This window comes from Bos grunniens, chromosome 23, assembly GCF_055505025.1.
Source record: "Bos grunniens cultivar Pamir isolate PY7600 chromosome 23, Bosgru_T2T1.0, whole genome shotgun sequence".
Classification (NCBI taxonomy): Eukaryota; Metazoa; Chordata; class Mammalia; order Artiodactyla; family Bovidae; genus Bos; species Bos grunniens.
The window spans coordinates 21,187,572-21,206,455 of NC_141187.1; the positions used below are offsets into that span (position 1 = coordinate 21,187,572).

Consider the following 18,884-nt stretch of genomic DNA (forward strand, 5'->3'; position numbering starts at 1 on the left):
ACAGTAGCTCCGTGCGTAAATGGAGACCAAACGCCTGCAAAGTGGGCAGACAAAACAGCAAAGAAATACACGGGGTAATCGTGGGGAAAGAAGCATTTAACAATCTATGTAACCCTCATCATAACTCTATCCAGGTGATCCAACAAGTTCATAGACGAGATTATCAGCAACAGGCTCCGCGGCTACGTCGTTGAGAGCGCACAGCCAATGTCCGCCCCGGGGACGCCAGCGCCACCGCACGGTCCGCTCCGGGTCTCTGAGAGTTCTGGCCCAACGCCCCGAACGTACCATTCGCGCCTCCCTTTCTCCTTCGCGGTTCTTCAATGGCTCGCACCGTGCAGGGCTCGCCGGGCTCCGTCTGTCTCGGTCAGATGGCCCAGAAGGAGGTCCCTGCGTGGTCTGGGCCTCGCCAGGCCCCGGACCGGGCCGAAGCAACTCGAAGGGGCTCGGAGCAGCGACGGGCATCTGGGCTCCCCGAGGCCCCTTCTGCACCCCGAGCCTGCGATCCCGCCGCCCCCCGGGGGGCCCGGCTCCGCCCCGCCCGCCCACGCAGACCCGCCGGCGGCCCGCGGCCGGAAGCCAAGGGGCCTCGCGCTGCAAATGCCTGCGCGGCGGCGCGACCCTGAGCGGTTGGGCCGGCCGTCGGGTCTTACCAGTCGGCGCGAGCAGGTGAGGCGACGGCGGCGGCGTTGCGGCGTGGGCGCCAGGCCGGGTATCCTTCCCTGTCCGTGTGTCGGGCGAGCCCGCGTCTGCTGGGCTCTCCTCCTAGCAGCCCCGGGGTTTCGCTGGCCGGGCCGGGCTGCGCGGCGGAGATGTGTTCGACGCCCGGGCTGCCGACGCCGGGGGCCTCGCTGGTGCTGCGGGTGTCCTTCGTGGACGTGCAGCCCGAGGTGATTCCCGTGCAGCTGTGGGGGCTGCTGGGAGAGCGGCGGGACGAGTACGTGCGGCTGAGCAGGGAGATCCAGGAAGCGGCGGCGGCTGCGCGCGGCCCTTGGATGCTGGGCGGTGCCTCGGCCTTGCCTGGCGAGTTGTGCCTGGTGCAGGTGGGGAGGCTGTGGCACCGCGGCCGCGTGGTCAGCAGGCAGGCGCAGGAGAGCCGCGTCTTCCTGCTGGACGAGGGCTGCACCATCGCGGCCGGGGCGGGCTCGCTGGCTCCCGGGCGCAGCGAGTTCTTCCACCTGCCGTCGGAGGTGCTGGGCTGCGTGCTGGCCGGCCTGGTGCCGGCGGGCGGCGGCGGCGCGGGCGGGGGAGAGCCCCAGCACTGGGCGGCCAGGGCCGTGGACTTCCTTAGCCACTTGCAGGGCAAGGAAGTGCACGGGCGCGTCCTGGACGTGCTGCTGCTCCACCGCCTGGTCCTCCTGGAGGTGCCCGAGCTGTCCCAGCAGATGCAGGAGCTCGGCCTGGCCCGGCAGGTGCCCGACAGTGTCTTCCGCTCCCTGCTAAAGCGCTACCTCTCGGCCTCCACGCCTGTCGTGGTCCCGCGAGTTCCCCCTAAGCAGGAGCAGCCTGGCCTGGATTACTTCTACCCTCAGCTGCAGCTGGGCGTGACGGAGCCCATGGTGGTTACCCAGGTGTGCCATCCCCACCGCATTCACTGCCAGCTCCGCAGCCTCTCTCAGGAGATCCACCGCCTCTCCGAGAGCATGGCTCAGGTATACCGGGGTTCCCCGGGGACTGGGGACGAGCACTCTACTAGTGCCCCCTGGGAGGAGAGAGAGGAGAGCCCAGACAAGCCGGGCTCTCCTTGCGCATCCTGCGGGTTGGATGGACTTTGGTACAGGGCGCTCTTGCTTGAGACTTTCCGGCCCCAGCGCTGTGCCCAGGTGCTTCACGTCGACTATGGAAGGAAGGAGTTAGTGAGTTGTAGTAGCCTCCGCTACTTGCTGCCTGAATATTTTCGGATGCCCGTGGTGACCTACCCTTGCGCACTGTACGGACTCTGGGATGGTGGGAGAGGTTGGTCTCGGTCACAGGTCGGTGACCTGAAGGCACTGATTCTGGGCCAGGCAGTGAACGCAAAGATTGAATTTTATTGTTCCTTCGAGCATGTGTATTACGTCACCTTATATGGCGAAGATGGGATTAATCTTAACTGTGTGTTCGGAGTACAGTCCTGTTGCTTGGCTGACCAGTTCCTTCAGAGCCAGGGCAGAGAAGAAGAGGAAGAGGAGGAAGAACCGGAAACAGCTTTTCAGTGTCAATCTTCTGCGGAAGAAATGGATGAAGAGATTTCACTCCCCACCTTACCATCTATCAAGTTAAAGATGAACACCTTCTATGATGCCCAGGTGGAGTTTGTGAAAAATCCTTCTGAGTTTTGGATTAGGTTGAGGAAACACAATGGCACCTTCAGCAAACTGATGAAGAAAATGTGCAGTTTCTATGCCTCCGCCAGTAAGCTGGATGGTGTCATCTTGAAACCTGAAGCCGATGATCTTTGCTGTGTCAAATGGAAAGAAAATGGCTATTTCCGGGCTATGGTCACCCGATTAGAGGACCAGAATGTGGATGTGTTCTTAGTTGACCGGGGCAATTCGGAAAACGTGGACCGGTATGACGTGAGGATGCTACTCCCTCAGTTCAGGCGGCTACCAATATTGGCCCTGCAGTGCACCCTGGCTGATATTTGGCCTTTGGAAGAAAACTGGAGCCAAGAGGCAATTTCCTTTTTTAAAAAGACTGTGCTCCACAAAGAGTTAGTTATCCATGTCCTTGATAAGCAGGATAATCAGTATATTATTGAGATTCTTGATGAATCAAGAACGGGGGAGGAAAACATTAGTAAGGTGATGGCTCAAGCTGGATTTGCCAAGTACCAGGAATTTGAAACACAGGACAGTCTTTCCGTAAGTGTCCACTCTCCAGGGCATGTTTCAAACCATTTTACCATAGACGGTAACAGAATATCTTCTGCCAAGAAGGAAGAACAAAAAGCCATGAGAGATGGTAAAACTACAGCTGTTCCAGAAGTAGTGACTGACACAGCAGTTACGACAAACGTTTCAGCTGGACTTGTGCAAGACAATGAGAAAAGAGTGTCTGTTTATTCTCCTCTGGTACAGAATTTCTTGGGAATTGAGCCGGGCTCTTCTTGTAAAGGAGAGCTACAAGTTGGAACTACAGTGGAAGTCAGAGTATCTTGCGTTGAAAATCCCGGCTATTTTTGGTGTCAGCTGACCAGGAACACACAAAGATTTAAAGCACTCATGTGTAGTATTCAGGACTATTGCAACAACACAGCTCCTCCCCACCAGGGAACTACTCCTGCTTGTTTGGCAAAACGAACAGCAGATGGAAAATGGTCCAGAGCTCTAATTACCGGGGCACAGTCTTCAGAGTATGTCAACATCATATTTGTAGATTATGGGGACAAAGAAATGGTATCTGTGAAGAATATTTATTCAATTACTGAAGAGTTTCTGATGGCTAAGGTTCAGGCTTTTAGGTGCAGCCTTTATAATTTAATTCAGCCAATGGGACAAAATCCTTTTCTTTGGGATGAAAAGGCAATCCAAGCTTTTATTGAATTTATAGATAATGCACAGGAAAACAGTCTTGAATTAAAGTGCACAATATTTGCTCTGGCTTCCATTCATGATGAACTGTTTAATGTGGTGGATCTGCTAACACCTTTCCAGAGTGTGTGCCACTTTTTGATACAAAAGAGACTTGCGAGACCAGTAAAATTTCAGAAACCTCTAGAGTTCTCTGTTAAGCTCCATTCTTACTTCTATTCTACACATGACATGAAAATTGGAAGTGAAGAATCAGTGTACATAACACATGTTGATGACCCTTGGGCATTTTATTGCCAACTGGGAAGAAATGCAAGTATTTTAGAACAGCTGTCCCATCATATTACACAATTAAGTCAAGTTTTGCTGCATTTAAGAACATCTCCCTTGGTCCCCGGCACATTGTGCCTTGCCAAGTATACTGACGGAAACTGGTGTAGGGGGGTAATCATAGAAAAAGAACCAAATAAAGTATTCTTTGTTGATTTTGGGAACATTTGTGTGGTAACAAGTGATGATCTGTGCCCAGTGCCTAGCGATGCACATGATGTCTTACTTTGGCCCATGCAAGCCATTAAATGTTCGTTATCTGATATTCCTGATCATATACCGGAAGAAGTTACAGCGTGGTTTCGGGAGACTGTTTCAGATAAGTCATTGAAGGCTCTGGTCGTAGCAAAAGATCCAGATGGAAGACTGATTATTGAACTATACAATGATAGCATTCAAATTAATGCTAATATTAACGAGAAGTTAGGGCTCCGGGGTTACAGAGGTGGGACAAGGAGAAAAAAAAGCAAAGCACTCCTCTCTACAACTGAAACTCTTGAAGTGAAAAAGGAAGATGTGAAGTTGTCACCTACAGAGTATTTAAGTAAATCAGAGAACAAACCAGATGGTATGGCACTCTTAGGAGAATCATACAAACCTAAGATCAGCTCAGCATGTAGGGAACTCAAATTTTTACAGAGTTCAACAAAGACAAACTTAGTCACTCCGCACCAGGACTCTGTGGGAAATAAAAATAATCAAGTGTCTCCATTAACAACAGACAAGAAATTAGAAAGTTCAGCGGAGCCCTCTTTGAAAGCCACAAAACTAGAAGCCTTTCTTTCAGAGAGAAAACTAAGAGATTCATGTGACAAAGGTTTGCCTCTAAAAATTTCTGAGTTCCCTAAGAAGGCCATAATGCCTGGATTTAAAACAACTGTGTATGTTTCTCATATAAATGACCTTTCAGACTTTTACGTTCAACTAACAGAAGATGAGGCTGAAATTGATCATCTTTCAGAGAGGTTAAATGATACTAGAACAAGGCCTGAATATTATGCAGGTCCACCTTTGCAAAGAGGAGATGTAATATGTGCTGTTTTCCCAGAAGACAATTTATGGTATCGTGCTGTGGTCAAGGAACCACAACTCAATGACCTTCTCTCTGTGCAGTTTATAGATTATGGCAATGTCTCTGTGGTTCACACAAACAAAATAGGCAAACTTGACCGTGTTAACGTGCTGTTACCAGGACTGTGCATTCCCTGTTCCTTAAAGGGATGTGGGGTTCCTGGGATTTTAAACCATAAGGAAGTGATGCATTACTTTTCCCAAAGGACAAATGAGACTCAAATAAGATGCGAATTTGTTCAGTTTCAAGACAAATGGGAAGTTACTCTTGCTGATGAACATGGGATCATAGCCGAAGATATGGTGAGCAGATATACATTCAGTGAAAAATCTCAACTAGGATTTTCTACGCAAATAGTTCAAGGGGCCTGTTCCACATTGGTCAGCAAAACAGACGTAGATACTTCTATGTTTCTTAACTGGTATAATCCAAAGATGAAGACTATAAGAGCTTATGCCACAGTGATCGACGGACCTGAATATTTTTGGTGTCAGTTTGCAGATACCAAGAAACTTCAGCATTTAGAAGTGGAAGTACAGACTGTGGGAGAGCAGGTGACAGATTGGAGAAGTCGTATCCACTGCCCTCGTATTGGAGATCCTTGCATAGTGAGATACAGAGAAGATGGGCATTATTATAGGGCCCTTGTCACCAGTATTTGTGAAGATTATCTTGTGTCCATCAGGCTTGTGGACTTTGGAAACATTGTAGACTCCGTGGACCCGAAAGCACTCTGGAACATCCCTTCTGAGCTTTTGGCTGTGCCCATGCAAGCCTTTCCATGTTGCCTCTCAGGATTTAATATTTCACAGGGCGCATGCCCTCGTGAGGGATGTGACTACTTTTACGAAATAGTCACAGAAGATGTGTTGGAGATAACAATATTAGACATCAAAAGGGACGTTTGTGATATCCCTTTAGCCGTCGTTGACTTGAAAAGCAAAGGTGAAAGCATTAGTGAGAAAATGAAGAAATATTCTAAGATTGATATGCGTAGCAGTGATCTGAGGTATGAAAAAAATGATGCAGAAGTAAAGGGAGCTCTCGGGGTCCCCAGTCCCGATGTTGGACTTAAGAAATCAAGCAGTAAAACTGGACGAGAGAGAATACTCCATGTTGAATCCCAGACAGCTGAGCTCTTGCAAAGACTCAACAAAGACTTAAACATCCTTGAAACACAACCAGGTAAATTCTATGACCCCAAAACTGATAACATTTTTGAAGCTTTTGAAAACCCAGGCAAAAATAAGATTGGCACCGAGTTGCTGGAAGAAAAAGTCAAGGGCCTATTGGGTGACAAAACAAAGTTTGATGATAAGTACCCAATGCCAGGATTTAACACATTCTTACCACATGCCACCGAGGCAAAGGAGGTCCTGGAACTGAATTCTCTCGAGGTACCACTTTCTCCTGACGATGAGTCCAAAGAATTCCTGGAGCTGGAATCCATTGAGTTGCAGCATTCCCTGGTCGGGGATGAGGAGAAAGAAGATCTGGACCTGGTGCCTCCAACCATGACTCTTCCCCAAGGCTGTGACCCAGAGGTCACCCTGCCACCATTGCCAGGGCAGCTGCCCCTCAACTGTGAAGACGAGAAACAGCCTGAACTAGAACTGCCTACAGCCCAGCTGTGTCTGGAGGACAGAATAAACCCTTTGTCTTTAACAGCTAGTCAGAAAGCCCAAGAAGCCCTGTGCACTGAAGACATAAGAGGATCCAGTTGTGCGGAAAGCTTTGATGAGGAGCGGAGGCTGCGCCTGCGCAGACAGACTTGCGATGCCAAGATGCAGAGTGAAATGAGTATCTTTAAAGAAGAATTTACAGAATGTACAAGTAGAGATGCCATGCCACCATTGACCTCTCTGTTTTCTGAAGAAGAATACAAAGATGCAAGGAAACACAATTACACCTTACCAGATCATATCCCAGGTATGTGCAGTTTTTGACCCCCCGTTCACTTTTATTTAGCTTAGGGAAAAACAGTTACTTATCTTAAAAAGAAGAGAATAATTCTTACTGAATTAAAAAAATAATTTGAGGGGAGTTGAAAACCTGAAAAGAGAATTAGATTTGGATTTTTATGAAGGGTATTTTAAACATGAAGAAATTAAGTGATGAAATTAATGTGAAATAATACTTTATATGCTGTGTAAAATGCTGAATTATTTTTGCTTTTAAAAATAGAATGCTTAAAATCTGTGTCTCTAAAAAGTAGTCCCATTTCAAATGTAAACAAATCATCTCTAGATCAAGACATTACGTTTTTTGGTCAGTTTTTAAAAATATGTAGTGCTCCTTTGCCAAGCTTATTGTAGGCATGAATTTACATTGGGGATCATTTTAGCAGAGTTTTAAAACAACTGGTTTTCTTCGTACATATACTTTGCTGTTCATTTGAAACACTTAAAACAATAGAGTTAGGGAGCCTATATTAATCAAGAAAGTTAACAGCCACAAGTAAATATTGGAGAACACTTATTACCATTACCTTTTTTATACGTTTTTTATAAATTATTTTTGCTGCTCTTTTCTTGCCTACGTAATAAGATTTGAAAGTTACACAAAATGGCTTATCTTTTAGGTTTTTTAAAAAAATCAATGTTAGACTTTTAAATGTCAATTTTATTTACTCGATTGTTGCATAATTACAATATTATTACACTGTACGAAATAGAACAGTAGACTAAGGAGAATGAAAATCATCATAATTCCACCACCAAGAAATGGCCACTGTGAGTGCTGTGATGGTGCGTATACTTCCTTCATCTGTGTCTCACCCTTTCCCTGTGTCCACATACACACAGTTTTAAAAACTAAATAGAGATCATGTTATTTAGGGAGACAGAACACGTTGTACTGTGCCATGATACCAATGATATGGGAGTAGTAAATGCATCGTAGGGAAATGCTTTGCTTGCATGTCTAACATTAAGAAATTAAGAGACATGCTTTGACTCTTGCTGTATTCAATCTGGTAGCTCAACCAGAGAACACGTACACTCTGAAAGGATTTACTGTCGGATCCAAATGTGTTGTGTGGTCAAGTCTCAGAAACACGTGGTCTAAATGTGAGATTTTGGAAATAGCTGAAGAGGGCACAAAGGTATGTAAAATTGCAGTGAAGTACTTTGTCTCAAAATGTACTTGCAGATTGTTAAGGAAATTTTACCAAACTTTACCAGATTAGAAAATCCCATTGAACAGATTAGTTACCTGCTCATTCTCTCTGATAATTGATCCAATGCAAAAACCATTTTAAAAGTTTATATTTAAACATTCAGGGCTCTTTCGTCTCCCTGGAATCCTATCAGTCACTGAGTTCCATACTTTCCACTTATCTCAGTTAAAACTGTTTTTATTAATGCCACTATTTTGGTTAAGTTTCTCATTTCACAACTGTTGGTGTTAGTTACTTAGTCTTGTCCAATTCTTTGCAATCCCATGTAGCCTGCCAGGCTCTTCTGTCCATGGAATTCTCCAGACAAGAAACTGGAGTGGATAGCCATTCCCTTCTCCAGGGGATCTTCCCAACTCAAGGATCAAACCCGGGTCTCCTGCACTGCAGGCAGAGTCCTAACCGTCTGAGCTACCAGGGAACCAACCCCGACTAGCTTCCTCTAATAACCTTCAATTGGTTTACCTCTCGTCTTCCATCCGTTGCTTCTCCACATTGCCAGTGTGGTGTTTGTCAAATGAGAATCTGACTATTATTCCCTTGTGTAAAATCTCCTTGAAACCTTCAGTAAATGGTGTTTCTCCTGTGGTTTGAAAAACCACCTGTGTCAGAATCCTTTGCCACATTTCCTAAATATTGATCCCTGGACTTTTCCCTTGCTGGCTTGGCTAATGAAGAATTTCTAGGGGGAAGGATTAGCAATGTGCAGACTTATACCATGAGAATTTGAGAACATCCATCTTTGATGTCTAGGCATAGATACTCAATATGTTTTTTGGGACTGATGTACCATTGAGTTGAAATGCAATGTTAAAGTTTAACAAAATCATTGTGACTGCCTTTTAAAGTATTTCATTTGATAAAGGACACTGTGTAACTAACATAAATCAGTGACAGTGTTTGGAATTACCAGTTTTTATTACTCTTTCTCTCTTGCAGGTTTTGGACCTTTCAAATGGCATAGAGGAGGTAGTAAACCCTGAGAATGTCTGGAATGGTATACCCAAATTGGATAAGAGTCCATCTGAGGTATGAGTATATTTAAGCAGTAATTAGTAAGGCTGTTGTTCATTTTGAAAGGTAACCTTGTTACTGAAAGGTGCAGGTCCCGTGGCTCACCGCTTAGAAACCATTAAAGAGGCCAGGTTAGTGGAAAGGAAAGTTTGCTTTATTTCAGATGCTGGCATCTGGGTTGGGATGAGGGCAGGGCGGACGTCTGTCCAAAGGCTCCCCCCACTGTCAGTAGGCAAGAGCTTTTATAGACAGAAGGAGGGCACTACCTGTAGAAACAACACAGTCATCTCTGGCAGTCATCCTGAAACTGGTCATCAGTGGTCTGACCAGAGTCATCTTGGTTGTTTTAGGTAGTTGATCTTCAGTTCCAGGGCCAGTTTGTTTCCATTTCTTTAAGGCCAATTATGTCAGGTTATGTCATGGCTAAAGTCTGATCATCATGTAGTTAATTTCTCTATCTGGTATTTTAATATCTGCAAGACAGCTCACAGGATATGGCTCAGCATATTATCTACAGCCCTTGAGAAGGTCCTTGACTATGCTTAATGACTGCATTGTTATTATTTGGTCTCCTTTGACTGTTTTCCCTTGCTTCTGAATTGTCTCACTTTTCTGATTAAATTGATTTTCAGACAAAAGGCAGGCTGAGGACACAGTGGGGCATGGACCATAGAGTCCTGCTCTGTTTCAACTTGAACTGTTTTCTAAGCATTTGTGTTTAGGAATAATGGAAGGAAAAACACTTGTGATAACAGCAATGGAAAACAGCAACAACACAATCAATGCTTCTGGATTTTATGCCCTGTATCTTTTTGGGAAAACTATTTATTAATGTTTTCCTCCTTGATTTTCATTTTGGGATTAAAAAAAAGAAATTGTTTGTTGTTTCTGACCTTGATAAAATACATTTGATGCAGAAAATCTGAGAAAATGGTAAAGTTAAAAAGGAGAAAGTAGCAATCACCTATAATACATCCATCCAAAGACAGATTAATCAGTTTGATTTTAATAATTTTTGTTTATATGGGATATAAACATATCAGCAATATATTTTGAACATGGTTGATTTCATCGTACATACACACATAAATTGTGTTTTTCAGTTAAGATTATATGATAGGTGATTTCCCGGGCTATGTCTAGATACTTGAGTTTATCCTGTTTGGAGTTTGTTGAACTTCTTGCTTCAAAATCTGTATTGGATAGTTCCAATATCTGGTCATGTCAGGGTTTGCATCTACTTAATCAGATACAGACATTCAAGTGATCTTTGTTAAATAATCTCTTGGAATTTCTTTGGAGATTTTTTAGTTTATATGGTGATTCAGTTTGTTGGATGTTCCTGGTTAATGCATGGTCTTGTTCATAAGAAACACACTGGTTCTTAGAATTGAGGCATCAGTTCAGTTCAGTTTAGTCGCTCAGTTGTGTCCGACTCTTTGCAACCCCATGAACTGCAGCACGCCAGGCCTCCCTGTCCATCACCAGCTCCCGGAGTTCACCCAAACCCATGTCCATCGAGTCGGTGATGCCATCCAACCATCTCATCCTCTGTCGTCCCCTTCTCCTCCTGCCCTCAATCTTTCCCAGCATCAGGGCCTTTTCAAATGAGTCAGCTCTTCGCATCAGGTGGCCAAAGTATTGGAGTTTCAGCTTCAGCATCAGTCCTTCCAATGAACACCCAGGACTGATCTCCTTTAGGATGGACTGGTTGGATCTCCTTGCAGTCCAAGGGACTCTCAATATTGAGGCATGTGGAGAATGAAATCAGCTCTTGATGACTTTAGTGTTATGTGAAAGTATGCACCAATGAAAGAGAACAAAGAACTATTTGCCAACATCATCCTGCTGCTGCTGCTAAGTTGCTTCAGTCATATCCAACTCTGTGCGACCCCATAGATGGCAGCCCACCAGGCTCCGCTGTCCTTGGGATTCTCCAGGCAAGAACACTGGAGTGGGTTGCCATTTCCTTCTCCAGTGCATGAAAGTGAAAAGTGAAACTGAAGTTGCTTGGTCGTGTCCGACTCTTAGCTACCCCATGGACTGCAGCCCACCGGGGTCCTCCATCCATGGGATTTTCCAGGCAAGAGTACTGGAGTGGGTTGCCATTGCCTTCTCCGAACATCATCCTAGTAAAATATAAAATATGCCAATTTCATAATCTTTAGGAGAAACTTTGTATGATAATAGATACAGTGTGAGGACTAAAATATTTTTTTAAAAATCATATCTGTAGGAATAATTCCCTGTAGTAATTAGAATACACATCTTTTCCCTCTCCCCATTTTTACAGGACATGAATTTTGTCATGGTAGCACCCACGTAAATAATCTTCTTGGGCACTCCCTGGTGGTTCAGAGGTTAGGACTCCATGTGTCCACTGCAGGGGACATGGGTTCAATCTTTGGTCAGGGAACTAAGATTCTGTAAGCCACAACACAGTCCCCCCTACACCGCGCCCCCCTCCCCATTTTTTTTCTTATTTATACATTTCTTCCTCAACCTGAGGTTTTTCTCTTTTTGTTTCAGAAAAGAGGCCTGGAGATGATACAGATTTAACTGTGGATCTGTAAGTGTGGTCAGTCAGTTCAAAGCTGCTCTGAAATAAGTGCCATCTCAACCAGACCAACAAAAATATTTGAGAAAATTGAGAGCGTGTAAATACAAGATATTGTCATTTTTGAAAACTTTGTGTTGAAAACAAAACAGATCTCAGACTCCCTGTGTGGTGTATTTATAGTGCTGTTTCTGTATATATTGAGTTGAGATGTTTCCTCTCCGTTTAAATGTGTCATCTTTCTAATCAGTTGGGAGGATTTATCTGGCTAAACAGTTTGCTAACACATTACTCACATTGCAAAAAAAGGAATATTTTGGTTTCTTCTGAATAATAGTTTAAGATAGAAAATTATAGGTTTCTGACAAGCATAATATATGATGCTGCTTGGGGGGATGGCTTTGTTAGCAGTAACTCCTTCAAAATTTTTGTTTTGTTTCTGAAGCTTTGCTGTTCTAGTTTTGACTAATACTCTGTTTGAATTTAGAAGTATACTAATATGACACAAAATTTGAATAAAGTTTGTCCTTAAAAGTATAATTTCATTTCATTAAAAAGAAAACATCTGGGACTTCCTTGGCAGTTCAGTGGTTACGACTCTGAGTTTCCACTGCAGGGGGCAGGGGTTCAATTCCTGAGGACCTAAGGTACAAAGAAGGAAAAAAAAAAAGGAAGTCTGTGGTCATGGAACAAACCACAATTCTACAACTGGGGATACATAGTAATAGTAAATGGTAGCTTTCCTGTTAGTCCCTCATTGTCCTTCCAATGCACTTTTTTTCATGTAATCCTGGATTCTGAGGTGCATATTAATATTACCCATATTTTATAGGTGAGAAAGTTGAAGCTTTTCAGAGAAGATAAATAATTTGCCTGTCAAAGAGCTAGCAAATCTCAGAGGCTTGAGCAAACCTAGACCCATCTAACTTCAAAGCCCACGCTTTTAAAACAAGGCTTTGCATAGGTGGCAGCACACAAACAGACCCTAACATTAGGAAATCGATCTTACCTGTACGCGGCTTACTAGATATGTGACCTGGGCAGGTTATTATATTATTGTTCAGCCTTGATCTTCCTTAGCTGTAAAATGGGGATAATAAAACTTTTCTTGCAGTGTTTTTAAGATAAGAAATAACTTAATGTGCCATGGGAAATAGATGGGGAAACAATGTCAGACTTTATTTTTTTGGGCTCCAAAATCACTGCAGATGGTGACTGCAGCCAGGAAATTAGAAGACGCTTACTCCTTGGAAGGAAAGTTATGACCAACCTAGGTAGCATATTCAAAGCAGAGACATTACTTTGCCAACAAAGGTTCGTCTAGTCAAGGCTATGGTTTTTCCTGTGGTCAGGTATGGATGTGAGAGTTGGACTGTGAAGAGGGCTGAGCGCCGAAGAGTTGATGCTTTTGAACTGTGGTGTTGGAGAAGACTCTTGAGAGTCCCTTGGACTGCAAGGAGATCCAACCAGTCCATTCTGAAGGAGATCAGCCCTGGGATTTCTTTGGAGGGAATGATGCTAAAGCTGAAACTCCAGTACTTTGGCCACCTCATGGGAAGAGTTGACTCATTGGAAAAGACTCTGATGCTGGGAGGGATTGGGGGCAGGAGGAGAAGGGGACGACAGAGGATGAGATGGCTGGATGGCATCACCGACTCGATGGATGTGAGTCTGAGTGAACTCTGGGAGTTGGTGATGGACAGGGAGGCCTGGCGTGCTGCGATTCATGGGGTCGCAAAGAGTCGGACACGACTGAGCGACTGAACTGAACTGAACTGAATGTGCCAGAAAAGGAGTAGGCATTTGATAAATATTTCCTTCTTTTCCCTGAAAGAGGCTCAGTATGCACTATGGTAGGTTATATTTTTTAAACTTCATTGGATCCTTTCGCATCAGCATGTGCCACAAACAGTATTTTAAAGAGGTGCTATTGAATGGAACATCAGGTCTATTGAAATGGTTGTCCATTTCTAAAAACATGTATATGAAACGTTATGAGAACTCTAAAGCCTGATGAGAAGAGTGAGAATTAAAAACCTTAAAAGTTGGGTAAAATTTCAATAAGTAAAAAAGGAGAGGATTTTACATTAAGCGTAATTGAAGTAGATGAATATATTGCTTGTTCCCAGGATAATGAACAGACAAATTTGGCTCATTCATGTAGGAGTTGTCGTTGTGAATTAATTCCTGGGAGCAAAGGTCAGAGAAGATGTATGAAGGCCAGCTTATAGAAAGCCATCAGTTTCATGATAAAAAATTTTAACTCTTCATTTAAAAATATTTACTCTGAACAGTTACAGGAGAAATTATATTTCTCAAAATGAGTGATTTTGCACATTAAAACATTAAGGTAGGCCTGAGTGCCAAATCAGAAAATGCAGTTACTTATGAACAAGGCAAAAGGTATAGGCATAGAATAGTTAACCAGGCTTGCTTACTAAGTACTGATTATCCTTGTTCTCACTGGCTTTCGTGAAAATCCATTATGCAGCATTCATAGGAACAAGACCATTCTTAGACCCAAATATACTTGACTGGTGAGTGGCAGAAGTGTTTACACTGCTTGGGAAACAAAACATATTTTCCATGACTCCCAGAGGCGGAAGTGTGCAAATCTTTCAGTGATCTTTTTACCTCCATTTATTGTGTTTTTCTCCTTTTATTATTCCATATAAAATTAAAAAGATCCATTAAATAACACTCATGGAACATGAAGCAGTGAAAATTATGGCCTTTTCTTTTTAAGTTAGCAAAACTGGAATTTCTTCAAAGTTGAATCTTGATCTTTTTTTTTTTTCACTTTTCCTGTTTTCCTGTTTTTAATTAATTATTATTGGAGTACAGTGCTGTGTTAATTTCTACTGGACAGCAAAACGTACCAGCCATACACACACCTATATTCTCTCCCTTTATATCCTTCACAGCCTATGGGTGAATCGGTAACTTTATGTGTGATGGCTGGAATCGAGGGCCACTCATTTGCACAGTATCTCTGAGGTAAACAAAGTGAATGCAAGCAAATTACCAGCTTTCTTTAATCTGCTGCCTTTGTTTCGTCACCAGTGTCCATCCCTGTGTGGTCATCTTATTGAAATTGCGCTCTAGCACTCATTCCACAGTTAAAGCAATGGCTTTATTATCCACTTGGTCTACTTTTTCTTACTGTGACCCGGAGTCAAATGGAACCACTGCCAAATCCTACATAGCAGACCATAATGCTAAAACTCAATTCTGTAGCCTATAACAGAAAAAAAAAGAGGCAAGAAAATGTTTTTATTATATTTTTAGGAGTGTTAGGTCACTGTAACACATTTCCAGTGGCCTTGTGCCAGTTTTATTATATGTGCCTGTTGAACTAATGTAAAATCAGTTTTTTTACTGTGAAAAAGGATCACTTTAGTAAAATTAAAATTTAGGCTGCTATGATTTTCATATGTAGGTGTCTTTTTCTAAATTTAAAGGGAAAAAAAATAATACAAGCTTCAGTCACTACTGTGGTATAGCCTACATTTTTTAATATGAGCTATTTGAGAAAATACATTTAAATCATACACACACACACTTTTAGACAAGTTCGTAAACAAAACTTTTTAAAAAGCTCTTTTAATCTAAATTTGGTCTCTCTATTCCTGTGGAGTTCTGCAGAGTGGCTTGGTGGTTGGTTGTGTTAATGTTGGTCCCTGGAATAAGATTGTGATCTTCGCCTTCAACTAAAGAATCCCACTGATCAAAATCTTTCTGAAGTCCTGTAAGATAGAAACGTCATAAACATATTCAACTTTTGAGAGCACTAAACAGCTCAGTGCCTCTAGGGGGCATCCTAGCCTCACAAACCACACACACCACGTCAGGATTAAGGAGTGGACAAGCCCTCTGTGAGCACGAGATAGCTGCAACATCTGAATGAGAGGATTGAGGCCCCGTGCTGTCTGAGCATGGAAATCCCTGCCCGCTACCTCGCCGCCCCCCCCACCCCGTCCCCGCCCCCACTTCACTGAAATACTGTTAGCTCTAACAGGCAGGCTTGCTTCCTATGACACAGTACGCAAAACAGCAAATTGTTTTCCAACTAATTGACTGCACTGTTACGTTGTAAACCAACTGGGAACCGTTAAAATAGGACTTACGCTAAGGTAGGGCTTCCCAGGTGCCTCAGTGGTAAAAAAAAAACAAAAAAAAAACCCTCCTGCTAATGCAAGAGACCCAAGTTTGGTCTTCTGGGTTGGGAAGATCCCCTGGAGGAGGGCATCTTCCACTCCAGTATTCTTACCTGGAGAATGCCATGGACAGAGGGGCCTGGCAGGCTGCACAGGGTCACAAAAAGTCAGACATGACTGAGCCACATGCACATGAATTAGGATAGATAGTTTTGTCCTGAGAATCATCCTGTCTATGTCGGGAAAGAAGATGCCGTATCTTACCTAAATGTTTTTGTAAGAACGCTAAGGAAGCTTTGTTGCTAAGGCTGATGGCTACATTGGAATCGATGTCTCCTTTCAGTGTGAATAGGTAGCCAATTATTTTGCTAGTGGCAAAAGTGAAGTCAACAAAATTCTGATGGACCGAACCCCTGAAAGAGAAAGGAGTTATCCGCAAATCACTTTGTTAGACAATATTATTTTTGTAGTTAAGGTGCAGGAAAGATGCTGGCCAAAAACCAAGGAAACAAAACTTGTAAATCTGGTCTCCCTATATGTACTCAAGGGTCACAAGACTGTTCATTTAGGGGTATGAGAGGTGGTTCTAGTGGTAAAGAACCCGCCTGCCAATGCAGGAGACGGACGGGGGTTTGGGCCCTGGGTCTGGAAGATCCCCTGGAGGAGGGCTTGGTAACCCACTCCAGTATTCTTGCCTGGAGAATCCCATGGGGAGAGGAGCCTGGTGGGCTACAGTCCATGAGGTTGCAAAGAGTCAGACATGACTCAGCGACTTAGTATGCACACACGAGTATGTAAGCATCCTTCCCTCCAGACAAATAAGACAAAGATTCCTGTCTTGCTTGGCATCTTGGTTTTAGAACAGTTGATTTCTGCTTTGTAGGTCACTTCTGATTTGAGTAGATGGAATGCTTTTTATGTTGACGGTCTTTAAACCCAGAGCCAGAATCCTGCCCCCTTACCACCACACTTAACTGGATCTCTATTTGCTGTTGAGCAAAACACTTTGTATTTCAGCTTTGGATTAAGTAGATTAAAAGACAAGCAAAAATTTGCCTTGTATTATTTAAACTGCAAAGCACTTCATAAATATTGCTAATCGATGAACTTGTGGCTCAGCTGGTAAAGAATCTGCCTGCAATGCGGGAGACCTGGGTTCAATCCCTGGGCTGGGAAGATCCCCTGGAGAAGGAAAGGATACCCTCTCCAGTATTCCAGCCTGGAGAATTCCATGGACTGCATAGTCCGTGGGGTTGCAAAGAGTCAGACACAACTTAGCAACTTTCAAACATCAAATAGAACAGCCACTTTTAATGCATAGTTTTTACCATCTCTGGGCATTTGACATTTGATTTTCTTGCATTTTTCCCCCCGCTTTATTTCCTTGACATCACATCTTTCCTCCTCTGCCTGAACTATTCTGTTCTTCACTGGTTCATCCCCTAAATCCTCAAGATTCTATTTTCAGACCAATTCTTTTCTCACTTTGCAGTCTCAGCTCCTCCATAGATTTCACTGATAATACATTGAATACAAATTCTGTACTTTTCCAATTTGTGACCAGACACATATATCTAAAGGTTAAAACACACCCGTTCCAGGGACTCCCCTGGTGGTCCAGTGGTTAAGGCACCCTGCTTCCAATGCAAGGGGCGTGAGTTTGATCTGGGAACTAAGATCCCGCATGTTATGTGGTGCAGCCAAGAAAATGTAAAAAACAGAACAAAAAATACCTTTCCAGCCCCACCCAATGTCATTCTTCCTCTTTACTTTGCTACTTTTAAGCAAACCCCTATTATTTTAGTTATCTCTACTCAAACTAGAGCCCAGAACTCTGCTCAGTGTTTGCCACATCCCAATCCAAACTTTGAGTCAAAAGTAGGAGGTAAACAGAGTCAGGGCCACGAGACAGCTGAAAGCAGAACCTTGAATGCCACCCGCAGTGGAGAGAGGGCCTGAAGAGAAGGAGCATGTAGAGGAGAAAAGAAGGGAGCCATCTACAGGATGTGAGAAGCGCAAGAGAATGGAGTTGTGGTGCCCAAGGGAGGAGAAACAGGGGTAGTCCACAGGTGGGAGGGATGCAGAGAGAAGGGCTGACACTGCCAATAGCAACGGGGCCATCTGTATCCTTAGTGGGGCCAGCTTCAGCTCACTGCCAAGGTCAGGAAGACAGATTGCAGAAGTCAGAGTAAACAGAAGTCAGGACAGGGAAGCAGAGAAGGGAAAAAACGGACAGAGTGATAGCCTAATAAGGAAGGTTGAGTATTCTCTACTATTTCTGTTTTAGAATTAAATAGACTTGCATATACCAATAAGCTAAATTGACCTCCTTACCTTAAATATCTGGGTCCTTTCTCACCATCTATCTAAAGTCTTTTGATTCTTTAAGACCCAACTGTACCACCCTTTCTTCTAAGCAGCCTTTTATGAGCACCTTACTTGGTGGCTCAAAGACTGTAAAGAATCTGCCTGCAAAGGGCAGATCCAGGTTTGATTCCTGGGTTGAGAAGATCCTCTGGAGAAGGGAACAGCTACCCACTCCAGTATTCTAGCCTGGAGAATTCCATGGACAGAGGAGCCTGGTGATCTACAGTCCTTGCGGTCACAAGAGTCAGACACTATTGAGCGACTAACACTTTCACTTTCACTTAGAAAAGATCCCTCCGTTCTGTCTCCAGAGTGTTTATTGCCTTTACTGTGTGTGTTTACTTCCTGGCGCCTCTTCTCTGCCCTTCTAAGTAAATCAGGTTTCAGACAGAAGCAGAAGCCCAGTTTTTGTAACATCTCACTATGACTTCAAAACCCTATGGGAATTCTTTTTTATCCATGATATAAGTATATTGTCAACTCTCAAAGGGATCCCATTATAGCTTTGGAAATTAATAAATTCATATACTTACCAAACGAGTAAACACACAGCAGATCTCAGCAGATCATCTTACTTAAAAAAAAAAAAATGTTCTAAGCCAAGCCTAATGATGGAATACTTCCCCCTCAGTTCAGTTCAGTTCAGTCGCTCAGTCACGTCCGACTCTTTGTGACCCCATGAATCGCAGCACACCAG

General features: G+C 43.6%; 2 protein-coding genes across 12 annotated transcripts in view; one reads left to right on the top strand and one right to left on the bottom strand.

Annotated features, from left to right (window-relative positions):
- Positions 1 to 639: 639 nt before the first annotated feature.
- On the top strand, positions 640 to 12,200 carry TDRD6 (tudor domain containing 6). The gene is made up of 4 exons (XM_086371979.1): positions 640 to 6,846; positions 7,896 to 8,020; positions 9,032 to 9,121; positions 11,636 to 12,200. The coding sequence occupies exons 1-4, from the start codon at positions 813 to 815 to the stop codon at positions 11,663 to 11,665; spliced, it is 6,279 nt and encodes a 2,092-aa protein (XP_086228105.1). The 5' UTR covers positions 640 to 812; the 3' UTR covers positions 11,666 to 12,200.
- Positions 12,201 to 15,156: 2,956 nt separating this feature from the next.
- The window catches only part of PLA2G7 (phospholipase A2 group VII), a 38,275-nt gene continuing 34,547 nt past the window's right edge, over positions 15,157 to 18,884 (bottom strand). For all 11 annotated transcript variants that reach the window (XM_086371998.1, XM_086371993.1, XM_086372000.1 and 8 more), the window contains 2 exons: positions 16,085 to 16,233; positions 15,157 to 15,409 (listed from right to left, as the gene is read on the bottom strand). In XM_086371998.1, the coding sequence (XP_086228124.1) occupies positions 15,267 to 15,409; positions 16,085 to 16,233 (292 nt within the window). In that variant the 3' untranslated portion in view covers positions 15,157 to 15,266. The remainder of the gene's footprint in view (positions 15,410 to 16,084; positions 16,234 to 18,884) is intronic.

Bases quoted from the DNA above. Each gene is read 5' to 3' on its own strand.
- TDRD6 (XM_086371979.1), top strand. From the start codon at position 813: ATGTGTTCGACGCCCGGGCTGCCGACGCCGGGGGCCTCGCTGGTGCTG. The intron at 6,847-7,895 runs GTATGTGCAGTT...TCAATCTGGTAG, and splicing joins CTTACCAGATCATATCCCAG to CTCAACCAGAGAACACGTAC. The intron at 9,122-11,635 runs GTATGAGTATAT...TTTTTGTTTCAG, and splicing joins TGGATAAGAGTCCATCTGAG to AAAAGAGGCCTGGAGATGAT.